General features: G+C 58.2%; 1 protein-coding gene across 6 annotated transcripts in view; it reads left to right on the forward strand.

Moving 5' to 3' along the window:
* PCNX3 (pecanex 3) overlaps nucleotides 1-17,067 on the forward strand; it is a 20,915-nt gene extending 3,848 nt beyond the window's left edge. Inside the window, exons 7-35 of one of the 6 annotated variants that reach the window (XM_072791820.1) lie at nucleotides 224-347; nucleotides 431-609; nucleotides 1,060-1,150; nucleotides 1,485-1,620; nucleotides 2,858-3,000; nucleotides 4,014-4,167; nucleotides 4,454-4,486; nucleotides 4,755-4,926; nucleotides 5,035-5,145; nucleotides 5,484-5,575; nucleotides 5,735-5,844; nucleotides 6,023-6,128; nucleotides 6,232-6,324; nucleotides 6,505-6,655; nucleotides 7,405-7,549; nucleotides 7,867-8,044; nucleotides 9,001-9,109; nucleotides 9,272-9,401; nucleotides 9,791-9,849; nucleotides 9,954-10,169; nucleotides 10,758-11,011; nucleotides 13,821-14,051; nucleotides 14,202-14,305; nucleotides 14,605-14,752; nucleotides 14,848-15,078; nucleotides 15,164-15,438; nucleotides 15,822-15,955; nucleotides 16,039-16,337; nucleotides 16,414-17,067. In XM_072791820.1, the coding sequence (XP_072647921.1) occupies nucleotides 224-347; nucleotides 431-609; nucleotides 1,060-1,150; nucleotides 1,485-1,620; nucleotides 2,858-3,000; nucleotides 4,014-4,167; nucleotides 4,454-4,486; nucleotides 4,755-4,926; nucleotides 5,035-5,145; nucleotides 5,484-5,575; nucleotides 5,735-5,844; nucleotides 6,023-6,128; nucleotides 6,232-6,324; nucleotides 6,505-6,655; nucleotides 7,405-7,549; nucleotides 7,867-8,044; nucleotides 9,001-9,109; nucleotides 9,272-9,401; nucleotides 9,791-9,849; nucleotides 9,954-10,169; nucleotides 10,758-11,011; nucleotides 13,821-14,051; nucleotides 14,202-14,305; nucleotides 14,605-14,752; nucleotides 14,848-15,078; nucleotides 15,164-15,438; nucleotides 15,822-15,955; nucleotides 16,039-16,337; nucleotides 16,414-16,611 (4,406 nt within the window). In that variant the 3' untranslated portion in view covers nucleotides 16,612-17,067. Of the gene's footprint in view, nucleotides 1-223; nucleotides 348-430; nucleotides 610-1,059; nucleotides 1,151-1,484; nucleotides 1,621-2,839; nucleotides 3,001-4,013; nucleotides 4,168-4,453; nucleotides 4,487-4,754; nucleotides 4,927-5,034; nucleotides 5,146-5,483; nucleotides 5,576-5,734; nucleotides 5,845-6,022; nucleotides 6,129-6,231; nucleotides 6,325-6,504; nucleotides 6,656-7,404; nucleotides 7,550-7,866; nucleotides 8,045-9,000; nucleotides 9,110-9,271; nucleotides 9,402-9,790; nucleotides 9,850-9,953; nucleotides 10,170-10,757; nucleotides 11,012-13,820; nucleotides 14,052-14,201; nucleotides 14,306-14,604; nucleotides 14,753-14,847; nucleotides 15,079-15,163; nucleotides 15,439-15,821; nucleotides 15,956-16,038; nucleotides 16,338-16,413 lie in introns of all 6 variants that reach the window. The other 5 variants (XM_072791818.1, XM_072791819.1, XM_072791821.1 and 2 more) reach the window with 5 other exon arrangements.
* The last annotated feature ends 431 nt before the right edge of the window (nucleotides 17,068-17,498 follow it).

Raw genomic sequence — 17,498 nt, forward strand, 5'->3', positions numbered from 1 at the left:
AGCAGGGCAGGGGAAGATCTTGTCCTTATTTCCAAATGTGGAAACTGAGTCATGAGTGGTTAGGTGACCTGGCTAGGCCCCAGAGGCAGGTCACAGTTGGATTAGGCCTGACCTTTAGCTCCGTGCAGGAGCAGCTATCCCCTCCTGTCCTCCCTCGCCCCAACCATGTCCAAGGCTGTGTCCAAGTCTCTCTGGCTTACGCATGGGACCTCTCTCTGGGCAGCAGCTGAGGAGCCTGGCAAACGGGACCGCACAAGCAGTGTGTGGCGGACTCAGGCCATCCGCAGACGCCACAATGCAGGCAGCAACCCTACTCCTCCAGCCTCTGTCATGGGTTCCCCACCCAGGTGAGCACCTACTGGTTGGTCAGAGGGGCAGTGGGGGCCAGTGGCTCTGAGTGGCGCTCACTTAAGTGCTGACCCCTCCTCAGCAGCCTGCAGGAGGCTCAGCGTGGCCGGGCTGCCTCTCACTCCCGGGCGCTGACACTGCCCTCTGCCCTGCACTTCGCCTCCTCGCTGCTGCTCACACGGGCCGGTGCCACCGTGCACGAAGCCTGCACCTTCGATGACACGTCTGAGGGTGCTGTGCACTACTTCTACGACGAAAGCGGTGAGCCCCTCTCTGAGTCCTGTGGCCAAGCCCCTGATCCCAGCATTCCCCACCCCCCGCCCCTTTCTGCTGCACGTCTTTGTCGCCCCAGTGGTAGTACTTGCTCTATTGGGTACTTAGCACCCTTTCGGGTCTGTAGCGACCACTTTACTTGTGCTGCCTGCTGTCACACTTGCAGCTAGACGTGGGTGGTCTCGTTATCCCTGCTCTGCTTCTGTGGAAGCTGAGGCACAACCTGAAGTGACAGTTGAGCAAATGGCAGAACAGGGACCCAAACCCAGGGCAGGCTGACCCACAGGCCCGCTCTGCTCCAGCTTGTGGTCCCTAGGGGCTGGGCTGTCATGCAGGGGACCAGGGGATGGGGTTCTTCCTCATCAGATGGTCCACTTGGGTCAGGTCCAGGGCTCCTGTCCCTGACGTGCTGCCTTGTGTCCCACACCCCTGACCCAGGCGTGCGGCGTTCCTATACCTTTGGCCTAGCTGGAGGCGGCTATGAGAACCCCGTGGGGCAGCAGGGGGAGCAGGCAGCCAACGGAGCGTGGTGAGTCCCCAGTCCTGAGCTCTCCTGGCCAGCAGCCTGGTGGGTTGCCATTTCTGGGGATTTTCTCTTTCTTCGCAGGGGCAGCTCAGAACTTCTAGAAGGGAGTGGGGAGCAGCAAAGGCCAGGCTTACAGGGATCCTTTGACATTGTAGGAACATGACCTTTCTAGGCAGGAGGCTTCCAGGAAGCCCAGGGCCTGGGAGGGAGGCACTTCTGCCACTTGCTTTCTCCAGATCCTCCTTTTGGGTATCTGAGCAGCCCCCTGTGGCCTTAATCCCACCGCTGTCCCAGGGCTCAACAGTGGCCCCAGTCTTCATGGCTGCTGTTCCCACAGGGACCGCCACTCACATTCCTCCAGCTTCCACTCGGCTGATGTCCCTGAGGCAGCGGGCAGCCTGAACCTGTTGCAGCCAAGGCCCGTGGTTCTGCAGGGCATGCAGGTGCGCCGTGTGCCCCTGGAGATCCCAGAGGTGAGGAGCCAATGGTCAGGGAAGGACCTGCAGGAGGGGCAGCAGCAGGGGAGCAGGTCGCAGAGCAGTTGCCCAGGCACCCAGGGGGACTGGCCACTCGAGTGAGGGCTCTAGGGGGCCCTAGGTGTCTGTCCTGACCTTTGACAGCTGGCACTGGGTGTGCAGGCTCTGGATCTCTGTGATTCAAGGAGTTGTCCGTTTGCTTATCAGACAAGCGTGTCTGGAGTATCTTTATTCTGTAGGGTCCCATAGGTAGAGGGGGCAGTGGGTATCTATGGTGAAACCTGCAGAAGAGACTGGTCAGCTTACTGGGCTGGGCCCAGGCTCATGGCACGGCTTGGGGTACTCTGTGCTTGTTACCGTACCCTCCCATTTCACTCCTGGAAGTGTCCCAGTTTGAACAATAATTCACATGGTCGCTGTAGTAATAGTAGAAGCATTAAAGACACATAAAACACAGACTCGGGACTTGAAGAACAGTGGTAAAAGAGGTACCCACACATCTAATGCTCAGGGTCATAGAGCACATGCAGTGTCTGGAAGCCCCATGTCTCCCTTACTGAGGCACTTATTGTCCCTAATTGTCATACAGGGTAGCCACCATGGTCCTGATAGAGCTGATGGCCACATCCATAGGCGGGGGCTGTGCAACTTTGGCTCTGCATGGTATCTCCAAGGCTGGGTACAGGGTCAGGCCCACAGCTTGCCCTCTAAGTATTTACTGAATGAAGGACACAAGAAATTCCCAGAGATCCAGTAGTTTGTCTCGGGCCTCATAGCATAGCCATCAGCGGGCCTGTCGTCAGGGCTGGTACTTTGTGTGCTCTGCGGTAGAGTGGTCAGAGTGACCTTGATGCTCTGTCCGGGAGGATGGTAGCATTTGTACCAGGTCCCAAAGGACAGGGTGGATTTCACTGAGCCCAGAAAGAAGCAGGAGAGGGTACCCGAGCAGCGAGAACAGGCACAGGCACTGGCGATTCTGGCCCTCAGCAACCCTAGCAGCCCCAGCTGCCATTGAGCCGTGTCTTGGGGACCTGGAGAAAGAAAGGAGCATGCCTTTGTGGTGGAAGATCAGGATAGGCCATAGGGCCACTAGATGGCGGGGACTTCCTGTGCCCAAGGCAATAGCTGACGAGCCAGCGGGCCCTGGGAAGGGGAATGGTGGCAGTGGGCCAGGTTGGGGGGTGAGGGGCTGATGGCTGCGGTATGGGGACCGCAGCTTGACCTGCTGGACCAGGACTCCCTGCACGAATCCCAGGAGCAGACGCTGATGGAGGAGGCACCGCCCCGCGCCCAGCACAGCTACAAGTACTGGCTTCTTCCTGGCCGCTGGACATCTGTGCGCTACGAGCGGCTGGCCCTCCTGGCCCTGCTGGACCGGTGAGTGCCTGCCTGCCTGGTCCCCAGTCCCTGGCCCCTGGCCTTCTGGACCCTCTAAACGTGTGGAAGCCGTTATTGCATTAGAGAATCTAACTGCCGGGGGTCACTGAAGGTACATTGAGGGGTGGGGTCTGCAGTGGGGTTTTACTAGGTTCCTCTGGGGTGAAAAGAGGTGGCCGAGTGGGGGCTGCTGTGGTTATTCCCTGTTCAAAAGTTTCTTTTTGTGTATGTGTTTTCTTTTTTTTTTTTTAGGAGTTTAGGAGATTTATTTATTTATTCACGAGAGACACAGAGAGGGAGAATCAGAGACATAGATAGAGGGAGAAGCAGGCTACTTGTGGGGAGCCCAATGCAGGACTCGATCTCAGGACCCCGGGATCACAACCTGAGCCAAAGGCTGACACTTAACCGCTGAGCCACCCAGGCGTCCCCCTGTCCAAAAGTTCTGCTCAAAACAAACGATTCTCATCTAGTCTCTTGCTTTTATTTTCTTCTGAATTAGATTTGACAAAGTTGAGTTTTATGGTCTAAAAAAACTAGCAAACCCTTTGTCTCAATCTCCCCATTTCTTATGGGGTAACTGAGGCTGGGGAAGTCAGATCAGAAGTCAGATGACTTTTGTTGTCTATGTGGATGACTTGGGCCTTGAGCCTGGGTCCTGGCTTCCCACACTTTGGATTTCCTCCCTGGCACAGTGTTTGTTGGGCATGCTTGATGGGGCACACATTAGCTGGAGCCAGGCAAGCCCCAGGGTGGTGGTGCTTGGAGCCTTTAGAGTCTAGAAGGGGCAAAGATTCGTATGCAGGGTAGCAATGGGGCAGCTTCCTGAACAGGTGCGACCTGGCCCTGTCCCTAAAAGGTATATAGGTTCAGATATTTAGAGGATGAGGGGTGGTGTGGGCACAGCCTCAAATGTGGGTCCTTGTGGCTGGGTCCTGTCTTCCCACCCAACCTGCTTTTGCCCCATTAGCCGGGAAGGTGATGGATGTACCCTGACCCTGCTGTCTCTCCAGGACTCGCGGGCTGGTGGAGAACATACTTGGCGTCGGCCTCAGCAGCCTTGTTGCCTTCCTGGGCTACCTGTTGCTGCTCAAGGGCTTCTTCACGGATATCTGGGTCTTCCAGTTCTGTTTGGTCATTGCCTCCTGCCAGTATTCCCTGCTGAAGGTCAGGCTTTATTCCTTGGCTTTCTTTCCCCCACCCATCTCTTTCCAGACGTCTCTGTTCCCACAACCTGTTTTGAGGAGTGTGAGTTAGAAAGCAGATAAGGTGCTTAAAAGCCCCTGTAATCAGCCCCCCATCTTTCTAATGAGAGAATTGAGGCTCAGGATGGTTTAGGTTCCTGCCCTGGTCACTCCTGACGGTCCCAATGGTAGAACTAAGCAGTCTGGGGGTCTCTGACCCTCTCTTGGGCTCTGGCTCTTGTTGCCAATGTAGCTCCTGTCTCTTCCAGAGTGTCCAGCCTGATGCGGCATCTCCCATGCACGTGAGTACCTGTGCCTTTACCCAGGAGGCTCAGGCAGGGGGCTGAGATAGGCTTGGAGGGTCCTGGGAGGGTCCTGGGAGGTCCTCAGATCCTCAGTCCCGTGGCCCTCACCCTGCCAAGCTTTCTGTCTTGGATCCAGGGCCATGGACAGGGTACACGAGCATGCATTAACATGTGCGTGCATGCATGTGTGTGTGTGTGTGTGTGTGTACGTGTGTGTGGGTTGGTCAGCTAGGGAGATCTGGCTCCTCACAGTCCCACTTCCCAGGGCCACAACTGGGTGATCGCATATAGCCGGCCTGTCTACTTCTGCATCTGCTGTCTGCTCATCTGGCTACTGGACGCCTTGGGCTCAGCTCAGCCCTTCCCACCCGTCTCCCTGTATGGCCTCACGCTCTTCTCCGCCTCCTTCTTCTTCTGTGCCCGGGACGTGGCCACTGGTGAGACTGGGCCACGTTGAGGTGGCCCAGGGGAGCGAAGTCCCAAGGGTGAGCCAGGGGGTGGCCTGCGGGCTGACCGACTGGGCCTTTGCTTTCCCTCCCTGCCAGTATTCACCTTGTGCTTCCCGTTCGTCTTCCTCCTGGGCCTCCTGCCCCAGGTCAACACCTGCCTCATGTACCTGCTGGAGCAGATAGATATGCACGGCTTCGGGGGTACAGGTATGGGGCCCATAGGTGGCTTGGGGGTTGGGGGGGGCAGCGTGAGGCCCAGGAAGTGCTGTGGTTTAGGTATGTGGCTCCAGCCTTTTGCTGATCCTTCTCCTCTGTTTATACTGTGGATTTCAAGAGCCCATCTTGCCCCCTCCCCAAGCAATGGTTTAAACCCAAGAATGCCAGAAGATCTGAAGGCTTCTCAAGGCTTGGGGACCAGAGGAGAATGGGCTGGGGATGGGTTGCAGGGAGGTTAGCTTGTGGGAATCAAGGGGCAGTGGGGTGGGGGTGAGGTGAGGTGCCAGCAGATGGAAGTTAGGCTTTACCTGCTGTTTCTCCCCTCACAGCCGCCACCAGTCCACTCACTGCAGTCTTCAGCCTCTCTCGCAGCCTGCTGGCTGCTGCCCTGCTCTATGGTTTCTGCCTTGGGGCCATCAAGGTAGGGATGACCTATGGGGTGGGGGGGCATGCTGAGACCTGGGGGGTGGGGTGGGATAGGGCTGCGAAGTGGGCTCAGCAGTGGCTTCTCCCGTGGGGGGATCCCCCTACCACCACGCTTACCCTTGCCTCCCTTGACCAGCATGGGTTCTCTCCCCAGACTCCTTGGCCGGAGCAGCACGTCCCTGTCCTCTTCTCGGTCTTCTGTGGCCTCCTGGTGGCACTGTCCTACCACCTGAGCCGTCAGAGCAGTGACCCCACTGTGCTCTGGTGGGTGCCTGCATGTGCCTGTCTGTGCGCATGTGTGTGTTTGTGTGAGTGTCTGTGCATGGCAAGGGTTGGAGGGGTGGTCTTGTGCATGTGCCTGTCACCAACTGACCCTGGAATCTGTGGGAGGAAGAATGGCCTCCGCAGACTCCGGGCTCCTGCCTTTTCTCACCCAACCCAGGTCTCTGATCCGGAGCAAGCTCTTCCCCGAGCTGGAGGAGCGGAGCTTAGAGACTGCTCGGGCTGAGCCCCCAGACCCACTGCCAGACAAGATGCGCCAGTCGGTGGTGAGAGCCTGAAGTGTGGGGTTCTACTCTCGGGGCGGAGGGCTAATAGTGTGTGGTTGCCCTGGGTGGTGGGCACCCAAGCTAGTCTTTCCTGGCCTTGCAGCGTGAGGTCCTGCACTCTGACCTGGTGATGTGTGTGGTGATTGCTGTCCTCACTTTTGCCATCAGTGCCAGCACTGTCTTCATTGCCCTGAAGGTGCGTGTGCCCCCCCCCCGCCCCCATTGCCCCCTCAGTCTTCACAGGAGCCCACTCCACCTGAGGGCCCTGGGCACCCATGGCTTCATGTTCCTCTCCACCCCTTCCTGGCCTGTGCCCAGGCCCTGTGGGCTCCTTGGCCCGCTCCTCTAAGCTGAGCCTCTGGCCTCTCCCCTGCAGTCAGTCCTGGGCTTCGTGCTGTATGCTCTGGCCGGGGCTGTGGGCTTCTTCACACATTACCTGCTGCCGCAGCTCCGCAAACAGCTGCCCTGGTTCTGCCTGTCACAGCCCGTGCTGAAGCCATCGGAGTACAGCCAGTATGAAGTTCGAGGTGAGTCCCTGCCCTGGGACTGGGGCCCCTGCACCCCTGCTGCTCTGATTTCCCGCAGGACCTGCAGCCTGGTGAGAGGGCAGCCTTCTCTTGGCTGAGAGTGCCAGCAGGGGGCAGCCTCTGCCCACACTGCCCTGTCCACTTGGTTCCGTCCAGCCGCGCTGTCCTTGCGGGGCCCCTTTGCAGCCCTGCCCCTGTCCTCTCCTCATGCCTGCTGTGCCTTGGCTGGGCCCCTGCTTCGCTTCCACCCTGCCCACCCTGCCCTTTCTCTGCCCATCTTGCTTTCTGTGGGGAGATGGAGGATGTACAATTCCAAGGGCCCTGTAGGGATCTGTTGTCCAGAATTATCAACTGGTTGTCGATAGACTAGATCTCCCTGGCTGGTTTTCATTTGGTCTGTGCATTCCCACAGTCAGCTCAAGCCAGGTGCCAGTGACCTGGGTCTCTGAGGATGTGGGCCTTACCTAGCCTGCCTTGGCTCCAGTGGGCATCTAGGACATCCTCCTTAGGTTTGTTTATATAGACTGCAGAGCAGGCAAAAGCATGTACCCGAAGACCCTGACACGCCTTGCCCGGGCCTCATCGCCCTCATTTGAGCTGCCACAAATTCTCTGGGAACCTGGAGAGCCACATCTTATAGTTCGCCCTCCCTTCAGCCCTCCCTTCGGGTTCTCTTCAAGAGGGCACCTGACCTGACCTTGCAGGGAGAGGGGGATGTGGAGGACCAACAGTCCTGCCTTCTGTTGCAGGTGCTGCTCAGGTGATGTGGTTTGAGAAGCTCTATGCCAGCCTTCAGTGCATCGAGAAGTATCTTATCTACCCTGCCGTGGTGCTCAACGCCCTCACGGTGGACGCCCACACTGTTGTCAGCCACCCAGACAAGTTCTGCCTCTCGTAAGGACGGCCCCACCCCCCACCATCTCACAGTCCACATTCCCAGGGGCCCGTGGGACGCTGAAGCCCATGGAGGGAATGCAACCTGCCTCAGTTGCCCAGCAAGCTATCACAATGCTCTGGATCCTGATACCCTTCTGTTTGAAAACATGTGTCTCCCAGATGGGTCTTAAAACAGTGATGACTGAGAGTCCCTGGCCCCCCGAGAGTAGGGCCCAGCCCAGCAGAGCCCAGTCCAGGATTCGGGAGGGATGGGCACCCACCGCCTCCGCCCCCTGAGTCCCACTTGGCACACAATGTCTGTTCCTCACCCACAGCTGCCGGGCACTGCTGATGACTGTGGCTGGGCTGAAGCTGTTGCGCTCAGCCTTCTGCTGCCCACCCCAGCAGTACCTGACCTTGGCCTTCACTGTCCTGCTATTCCACTTCGACTACCCGCGCCTCTCCCAGGGCTTTTTGCTTGACTATTTCCTCATGTCCCTGCTCTGCAGCAAGGTGAGTTGGTGGCTGAGTTGTAGGCTCTGGGCTGTACAGGAGAGCAGGACTTTTCTGCCTTGGTGGTGGGGAGAACTTCCCCAGGGGCCTGCAGCGCCACATCAGCCCCAGGTTCCCGAGGGACACAGAGGAAGCTGTGGTTTACAGAGCTAAAGTGACTTGCTTCGGGTTCCCTAGAGAATTGGTGAGCCGGTCTTTCTGACTTCACTGCCTGTTCTCATCTTCCTCTTAAGCAGTTACTAGATGGTGAGGATTTGTCCTTGTCCTCTGGGAACCAGCCTCTGAGCTCTGCCCCTCTCCCAGCCACAGCCCTGGGGAGCAGTTAAGAACAGAGTTTCACAAGCCCCTGGGGCCTGGATGGATCGGGGTATGGGGTGGGGCTCCCTGAATCTGCCAAGCTGTGGTGTGCCCTGATCTGGGGTTGAGGGGGATCACCAAACAAAGAACCATTCTCTGGCACTGTCTGGAAGGCCTGTAGGGTTGCCTGCAGTGGGATCCCGGCAAAGCCCTGAGCCTTTTTCTCTTCTACGTGGGCGTTCCAGTCCAGTTTTCTGGTCTGGTTCCAGACGGTAGTGATCCAAACTGTGCCCCTCTCTGAGGGCAGGGCTTGTCTCGACTTTCAGCATCATGGTGGAAGCCCAGCCTCATCACTGATAGCTTGAGCAACTCATTGTCCTGCTCTGCTTTTTCTGAAGTTTCTCATCTGTGAAACGGGGCAAGAATAGGAAGCTCACAGGGTGGTCCTGCAAATAGATGGCTAATGCTCCCTTAGAGGGTTTGCTAACAGGAACAGGTGCTTTGAGCCAGGTCCAGAGAGAAAGGGCTGGGCGTGAGCTTGGAGCTTGACTCCCACGTGGCAGCCACTGGGGTAGTGGAGGCTCTGAATGGGTCCTTGGCCAACTGCACCTCTGTGTGACCTGCGTATTGTCTACTTTTACCTCCTCTGACTCTGCCAGCTGTGGGACCTGCTGTACAAGCTACGTTTCGTGCTGACCTACATCGCGCCCTGGCAGATCACCTGGGGCTCAGCTTTCCATGCTTTTGCCCAGCCCTTTGCCGTGCCACGTACCCAGCCTGCCGGCCTGCTGCCCGCCGCCTGGCTGGGGGAGTGTGGGGAGGGGGACTGGATGAGGGAGTGTGGGGTGGGTTGATGGGGGGCACGGGGTGGGGTGGTGAGGGAGGCCAGGGCGGGTCCGTATGCCCGCCGCCTCCTTGACTCGTGCCCAGACTCGGCCATGCTGTTTGTTCAAGCTCTGCTCTCCGCACTCTTCTCCACACCGCTCAACCCCCTGCTGGGCAGCGCCGTCTTCATCATGTCCTATGCTCGGCCCCTCAAGTTCTGGGAGCGTGACTACAAGTAAGTCTGGAGGGACCAGGCGGATCACCCACAGGGGCCTTGGAAGGAAAGGGAGCTTGGAGCCCAGGCCAGGTGGGGTGCAGAGACAGGGCACAGCAGGGTTGCAAGTGCTTAAGCACAGTGGGCTTCAGGTGACTGATCTGATGAGGGCAGAACCTGAGTTGGGCCAAGCCTTGGGCTCACACCCTGGGCTTCCTGGCTGGGTGCTCCTGAGGGAGTCCCCTCATGTCCTGGAGCCTCAGCCTCCTGTGAAATGGGACTGTCATGGCATTTGCCCTGAGAACAGGGGTGTGGGCTATGAGGATGTGGTGGTGGGCTGGCAGGATCATCATCTGAACCCTGGCAGCCTCACCCTGTTGGCCAACTGTGTTGTCATTCTGTCTGAACAGCACTAAACGTGTGGATCATTCCAACACCCGCCTGGTCACACAGCTGGATCGGAACCCCGGTGTGTACTCGGCCATCCAGGGGACTTTTGGGCGGTGCCTCCCTGGGGAGGGGGCCTCGCTTATTTGTCATTTTGTCCATTTGTCTGTCTGTCTTGGGTCTCAGGCGCTGACGACAACAACCTCAACTCCATCTTCTACGAGCACTTGACACGCTCACTGCAGCACACACTGTGTGGGGACCTGGTGCTGGGCCGCTGGGGCAACTATGGCCCCGGTGACTGCTTCGTCCTGGCCTCTGACTACCTCAACGCCCTGGTGCACCTCATTGAGGTCGGCAATGGCCTTGTCACCTTCCAGCTGCGTGGCCTTGAGTTCCGGGGTAAGCTGTGGGGCCTGGGCCTGGTGCTGGATTCTAGTCCAGCCCTGCCCTGGTTTGCAGAGTGACTTAGAGCAGAGCATTCTTCCTCCCTAGGCATGGGGTTCATAGGATGAGTGGTGAGGTAGCAGGGTCTCCTGTGGCCACACTGTATCCCTGCCCTGACTCTGGGTCCACTGGCCCGAGTGGGTGGCTTTGGTGGAAGCTCGGGCCTGGAGCTCTGGGTTCTCCCATGGCTCCCCCTGCCTGCTCTCTTTTCTTGGGCTTGGCTCAGGCTGGGCGCCATGTATAGCCCCTGGTAAATGGGCTAGCTCCTTGCCCTCAGGAAGATGTATGTGTCGGATGCCAGTTTCAGAAGAGGGTCCTGAGGGTACAGAACGGCTCAAGCCACCGCTCACTCCTCTCTGAACTGCAGTCTTCACCATGGCCTCTGGGAGTCAGGAGGAAAAGGGTTCATTTGTTGACCCCCGCATTTAACGATTACTCACACGGCATCCCCAGGCAGGGAACGGTGAAGGCCTGGGTGCTTGTGAGGGAAAGGCAGGCAGGGAGGTCTTGGCAGCCCCCTGACTGGCCGTTCTCTGCCTCCAGGTACGTACTGCCAGCAGCGTGAGGTAGAGGCCATCACAGAGGGCGTGGAGGAGGATGAGGGCTGCTGCTGCTGTGAGCCTGGCCACCTGCCTCGGGTTCTGTCCTTCAATGCCGCCTTTGGGCAGCGTTGGCTGGCCTGGGAGGTGACAGCCAGCAAGTATGTGCTGGAAGGCTACAGCATCAGCGACAATAACGCTGCCTCCATGCTGCAGGTGTTTGATCTCCGCAAGATCCTCATCACTTACTATGTCAAGGTATGGCCGGCGGGTGGCTGGGCAGCAGAGTCCCTGCTAATGAGCACTCACTGACTGGGAGCATCCTGAGTGTCATCTCCAGGATGTTTGGGAGCCCATTTTGCCCAAGGGAAACAGGAGCCTTAGAGAGTTTAAGCATCCTGCAAAGTGCCACCTGCCACTGGCCAGTAGGCCTCAGGGGCCCCAGCAGCTTATGTGGCTCTAATGGGGTCTGGGGTAGGGCTCCCTGTCACCCTCCTGGAAGAGGTACCTTGGACAGTGAGTATTGGGGGTAGGTGGGCAGCTTGTGCATGGATCCCCTCATTGGGAATCCATGGTGCTGGGAAGGGCAGCTGCTGAGGCCAGCCTTCTAGACCATCAGGACCCTGCCCAACTCCCACCAGCGGACAGTGACGATAATATTCACAGTGGTAGTGGTAAATGATAATCATAGGAGTGGCTACCAAGCACTGATGCCTACCGAGGGGTAAGCTCTGTGCCAGGCAACCCTCCTGAGCTGGGTGAAGCCCACCACACCCTCCCAGAGAGGTTCCAATGTCTCAGCTGTGGAAGCTGGCTGGGAGAACAAAACGATTAGCCTGAGGCCCCAGATAAGGTGAAGGTGGCAGAGGCAAGCTTAGACCCAAGCCTGGGCCTCCCTATCAGACTCCGGATGCTCTGAGAACCCGCAGGGTTGTTGAGGGTTGTGGGCAGTGTGGGGTCCAGCAGAAGCCCTGGACTGGGTTCTAGGAAGCCTCTTTTGGATTGTCACCTCCGTCACCTCCTCTCCTGTGCCTAAGTGTATCTCCTTGAAGAGGGATTAGTATGGGAGTGGGGTGAGGGTGGCTCCTGTCCACATTCCCTTGTGTCCTCTTAGCATCTACCCTGGGGCTCCCCATGCAGAGCCTGGAGGGGAGGCCTGGAGGGGCCCAGGGAAGCCTGCTCACCTGAGGTTCTCTCCAGGGCAGTCTTCTGCACCTCCCAGCTGTCCTACTACCCCATGGACATCCCATCTGGGACACATGTCAGAGAAGCTATAATTCCTGTAATTTTTTCTATCCACCCATCCACTCCTAGGGAAGGGTTTGCAAATCTTGTGCCCCTCGCCTTCTCCAAGAAAGAGGCTGTGGTCCAAATGGGGACATTCCCAGCCTCAGGTCATGCAGGGGTCACAGTTCTCTCCACCTTCCTCCCCTGTTGTCAGAGAAGTGCTTTTACCCAGGTCACCCTGCTCCCACAAACCCAGTTCAAGGCCAGTGCAGCCTCATGGTAGCACACCAGGCACCCAGCCAGTCTCAGGCTGGCAGACTGAGATGAGCTCCACCCCTGCCAAGTTTAATATCCCCTGGGGGAAGCTAACTCTCCATGGCTCCAGCAGCCTCAAAGGTTGGGCACAGTCAGAGCTGGGTAGAGGTGTCCGGGGTACCTGGGGAATGCTCTGCCAAAGAGAGAGTGTCAGGTGAAGTTTGGAAGGATGAGTTGGGGGTGCCAGCGGCAGTGTCTGGGTGGGGTGGCAGCTGTGCAGGGAAGCCCCTTGGGCCTGCATACTCTACCAGAGCTACCCGGCTGGACATTCCTACTCCTGCTGCCTGGGTGGCCTCTGTTCGTGGCCAGCTGTAGCACCCTCCCCGGCCCTGGACTTCTCACCCTGTACCCAGGCATAGGGCCAGCCCCATCAGCTCCATCCCAGGGTGGCACATGGAATCTTAATAACCTTGCTGGCTGCCAGCCGCCAGCCTTGCACTGCCTATCCATCCTGTCCGCCTTCCAAAAGCTCTTCTCCATTTGCTCAAACCCCTGTTTAGCAACCAGCATTCTTTTAAGGGGTACAAGAGCCTCTGACTTTGGACACACGATATGTGCTTCTGCCTTTTTTCTGAGGGGATGCCTTGTGGCTGTCACACCTCGGCTGCCTAAAGGGACCCGTGACTCAGGCACTTAGGCCCACTGGCCTGCAGGCAGCCCCCACCTGGCCTTCCAAGGCCTCTGAGATATGGATCCCATAGCATTATGATGTGGTAAGATCCTGGGGGTTCCAATCCTAGCTCAGTTTGCCCTGCTGACTAACCTCAGGCAAGTCTGCTGTCTTTTTTTTTTTTTCCTAAAGATTTTTTTGTATGTATGTATGTATGTACGTATGTATGTATGTATTTATTTATTTATTTGAGACAGGGAGGCAGAGACACATGTAGAGGGAGAAGCAGGTTCCCTGCAGGGAGCCTGATGTGGGACTCAATCCCAGGACCCCGGGATCATGACCTGAGCCAAAGGCAGATGCTCAACCACCAAGCCACCCAGGCACCCCAAGTCCATTGTCTTCCCAAGCCTCAGTCTGTCTTACAAATGGGGGATCTTGGGCAGCCCAGGTGGCTCCGTGGTTTAGCACCGCTTTCGGCCCGGGGTGTGATCCTGGAAACCTGGGATTGAGTCCTGCATCCGGCTCCCTGCGTGGAGCCTGCTTCTCCCTCTGCCTGTGTTTCTGCCTGTCTCTCTCCCTTTGTCTCTCATGAATAAATAAATAAAATCTTAAAAAAAAAAAAAAAGCGGGGCGGGGGGGAATCTTTTGAAGCAAGCAGGTGAGCACTTGCCACAGTGCAGACCCTTCCGGGGGATGCTCTATAAGGCAGGGGGTGGAGGGTGCTTCCTGGTAGCTTTCTCACTCCTCTTCCCTGGCCTTGGAGAGGGGAGCACACTAGCCTATGTGGCCTCAGAGAACTCAGAGGGGACATGAGGTTGGTGTCCTAGGAAGCATCCTGGTGCTTTGTCCTCTGAGGCTAGGGCACCACCCCAGTCACTGGCCCCAGCTCTGATGCCTGCCCTCTCCTCCCAGAGCATCATCTACTACGTGAGCCGCTCACCGAAGCTGGAGGCGTGGCTTAGCCATGAGGGCATCTCGGCAGCCCTGCGCCCAGTGAGGGCGCCCGGCTATGCTGACTCGGACCCCACCTTCTCACTGAGTGTGGATGAGGACTATGACCTTCGCCTCTCTGGCCTCTCACTGCCTTCCTTCTGTGCGGTGCACCTCGAGTGGATCCAGTACTGTGCCTCCCGGCGCAGCCAGGTCTGGCCACCACTACCCTGGGGCTGCCCCCCCTCCCTTCCCTGGATGGGTTCCTCTTTCGGCCTCCCTTGGTCTGGGCCCTGGCCCCCATCCCAGGTTCCTTGTCCTGGGTCTGAGCTGGGCTCTGGGGACGGGGTCCTTGTGCCACAGCCCGTGGACCAAGATTGGAACTCGCCGCTGGTCACGCTGTGTTTTGGCCTGTGTGTGTTGGGCCGACGGGCCCTGGGGACAGCTTCGCATAGCATGTCGGCCAGGTGAGTGCCACAGGTCTGGCCCTGTTCCCCTCTAACCCCTCCACAAAGAGCTCTGGGCCAGAAGCCCCCAGGAGCCACCTCAGTCCTTCCTTCAGGGTGGCTCTTCTCCTCGGGCAGGGTACCTCCCACTTATAGACCTTGCCTGTTCCTCACCACCCTACGAGGGACCTAGACAGACACTGGCCTTGTCAGGATGGAGAAACAGAGGCTCAGCATAAAGAATGGTCTCAGCTCAGACCACCATGTGGAGAGCCAGGGCTCAGAAACCATCATGCTTGCCTGTTCCTTCTCATCCCCAGCCTGGAGCCCTTCCTCTATGGCCTGCACGCCCTGTTCAAGGGCGACTTCCGCATCACCTCCCCACGCGACGAGTGGGTCTTTGCAGACATGGACCTGCTTCATCGTGTGGTGGCACCTGGGGTTCGCATGGCCCTCAAGCTTCACCAGGTGGGGAGAAGTGTGCCCAGGTAGGGTGGGCATTTGGGGGATGAAGCCCTCCCCGGGTCAGGGGCCACTGACCAGGCTTCCCATTGGCCCCCCAGGACCACTTCACGTCCCCAGATGAGTACGAGGAGCCGGCTGCTCTGTATGATGCCATCGCCGCCAATGAGGAGCGCCTGGTCATATCGCATGAGGGTGACCCGGCCTGGCGCAGTGCCATCCTCAGCAACACACCCTCACTGCTGGCTCTGCGCCACGTCCTAGATGATGCCTCCGACGAGTACAAGATCATCATGCTTAACCGGCGCCACCTCAGCTTCCGAGTCATCAAGGTGCGGATGGCCCATCCCTGCCAGGCACCTGGCCCCCTGCCAGGCACTGGCCCCCCCCCTGACCCTTGTGCATGGCCCCCCGCAGGTGAACCGTGAGTGTGTCCGTGGCCTATGGGCCGGGCAGCAGCAGGAGCTGGTGTTTCTGCGCAACCGCAACCCTGAACGTGGCAGTATCCAGAATGCCAAGCAGGCACTCCGCAACATGATTAATTCTTCCTGTGACCAGCCGCTGGGCTACCCCATCTATGTGTCGCCCCTCACCACCTCGCTGGCTGGTAGCCACCCCCAGCTGCGGGCTCTGTGGGGTGGCCCAGTCAGCCTGAGTGCCATTGCCCGCTGGCTTCTGCGCAGTTGGGAGAGGTGAGCCCTGAACGCTGCCCCGAGCCTGTGGGGCTGAGGTCCTGGAGTGGGAAGCGGAGGCTCAGCGAGGTGAAGCAGGTTCCTCCTAAGCCTCAGAGTGAAGAAGTGCTGGAGCCAGGCCTGGGTCCTGAGAGGTGACACTGCCTTAGAGCTGACCCATCTTCATGCTGCTTTCCCAAAGTTAGTGGTGGCCTTTTGCCTTCTGAGCTGTCAATGACACCTCTCTTAGAAGACCCTGAAAAGGAGATGGCAACATCTCTTAGAGACGGGATCCTGGGGCTCAGAGATGTTAGCTGGCTTGTCCTAGAGCTGGGGACTTGCGCCTCTGGAGTCTTAGGCCCTCCGCCTGCCAACCTGTCCCTCCCTGCCACCCCCTATTCCAGGCTTCATAAGGGCTGTGGTGCCGGCTGCAACAGCGGTGGGAACGTGGATGACTCGGACTGTGTCGGAGGTGGTGGCTTAACCTCCCTCAGCAATAACCCCGCCCTGGCACACTCCACACCTGAGAACACAGCAGGTGAGTGAGCAAGGCCAACCTAAGCCAGTGAGTGAGGAGGACAGCCTAGCTGAGAGCTTGACCCTCTTACCTGTTTCCCACAGGCAGTGGCGACCAGGCCCTCCCTCCGGGCCCAGGCTGGGGCCCTCGGCCTTCCCTGAGCGGCTCTGGTGATGGGCGACCCCCTCCATTGCTGCAGTGGCCACCCCCTCGGCTCCCTGGACCAACCCCTGCCTCCCCTGCCTCCACGGAGGGTCCCCGGCCCTCAAGGCCCCCTGGCCCTGGGCTCCTCAGTTCTGAGGGTCCCAGTGGGAAGTGGAGCCTGGGGGGTCGAAAGGGGCTAGGGGGATCTGAGGCAGAACCAGCCTCAGGGAGCCCCAAAGGAGGCACCCCCAAATCTCAGGTAAGGGTTCTGTGGAAGGATTGGGTCCTGAGCTACTCAGGTCTGCTCTTCCACCAACCGCTCTCCCCTCCCCTAGGCGCCCCTAGACCTCAGCCTCAGCCCGGATATCAGCACCAATGCTTCCTCGCCCCCCAGAGCAGCCAAGGACATTCCTTGCTTGGACAGCAGTGCTCCTGAAAGTGGCACACCTACTGGGACCCTGGGGGACTGGCCTGCCCCTGCTGAGGAGCGGGAGAGCCCGGCCGCTCAGCCCCTGCTGGAGCATCAATACTGAGTGGCCTGGTACCCTCTGGATCCCAGCCCCAGGATTCAGTAACTTGGATCCCCGGCCTCTGGCCCTCTCTCCTGGACCACAGAACTGAGTGGCTTTGGCTTCCACATCTGAACCCTGACCTCTGGCTGCCTTAGCCAGAGTATCAGAACTAAGTGGCCCAGACCTCTGACCTTGATCCCTGATCTCTCATCCCTAGTCCAGGGCCTGGGCTCCCAAAACTGAGGCAGGCAGCCTCCCAGCCAGGCCCTAAAAGCCAAATCCATGGGCTGGTCCCGCTTCGAGCCCATGGCCAGGACTGACTGGACTTGGCCCCTGGGCCCGCTCTGCCTTCAGAGGCGGCAGCCCTTGGCCTGGACCTGGGGCTGAAATGTGGGAAGGGTGGTTTCTTTTTTTCTTTTTTTTTTTTTTTTTCGTGCTTCGGAGACACCAGAATTAATAACACTATTTTTGATTTTGGTTGGTGTTTTCTTTTTCTGTCTGGGAATGTTTGGGTGGAAGATAGAGGCAGGTGGCCAGGTCAGGGTAGATGAGCAGAGAGGGAGATCAAGAATCTGGGGCTGGGTAATGATGGAGACAGAGGTAAGACCCAGGTGGGGTTCAAGTAGGCTTAGGTCCCCTTCCTCACAACTTTGTTCCTTTTTAAGCCTTGGCCTGAAGTTCATGTTCAGTTTCTCACCCCTGAATTTTCAAAGACTTCTACCTCATGAGGCTAGTGCCTAAAATTATCAGCCTTGACCTTGGCAAAAGCCTTTCTCTGAACCTCAATTTCTCCAGCTATAAAGCAGAGGAGAAAACACCTGTCTAAGGTGTTTTTAAGAACGAGAGCGTGTGGAGAGCAGGGTCCAGTGCTTAGTTAAGTGCTCATAAATGGTCAACTGTTTTCTGGG

The sequence above is a fragment of the Canis lupus genome, chromosome 21 (assembly GCF_048164855.1).
Source record: "Canis lupus baileyi chromosome 21, mCanLup2.hap1, whole genome shotgun sequence".
In the NCBI taxonomy this organism is placed as follows: domain Eukaryota; kingdom Metazoa; phylum Chordata; class Mammalia; order Carnivora; family Canidae; genus Canis; species Canis lupus.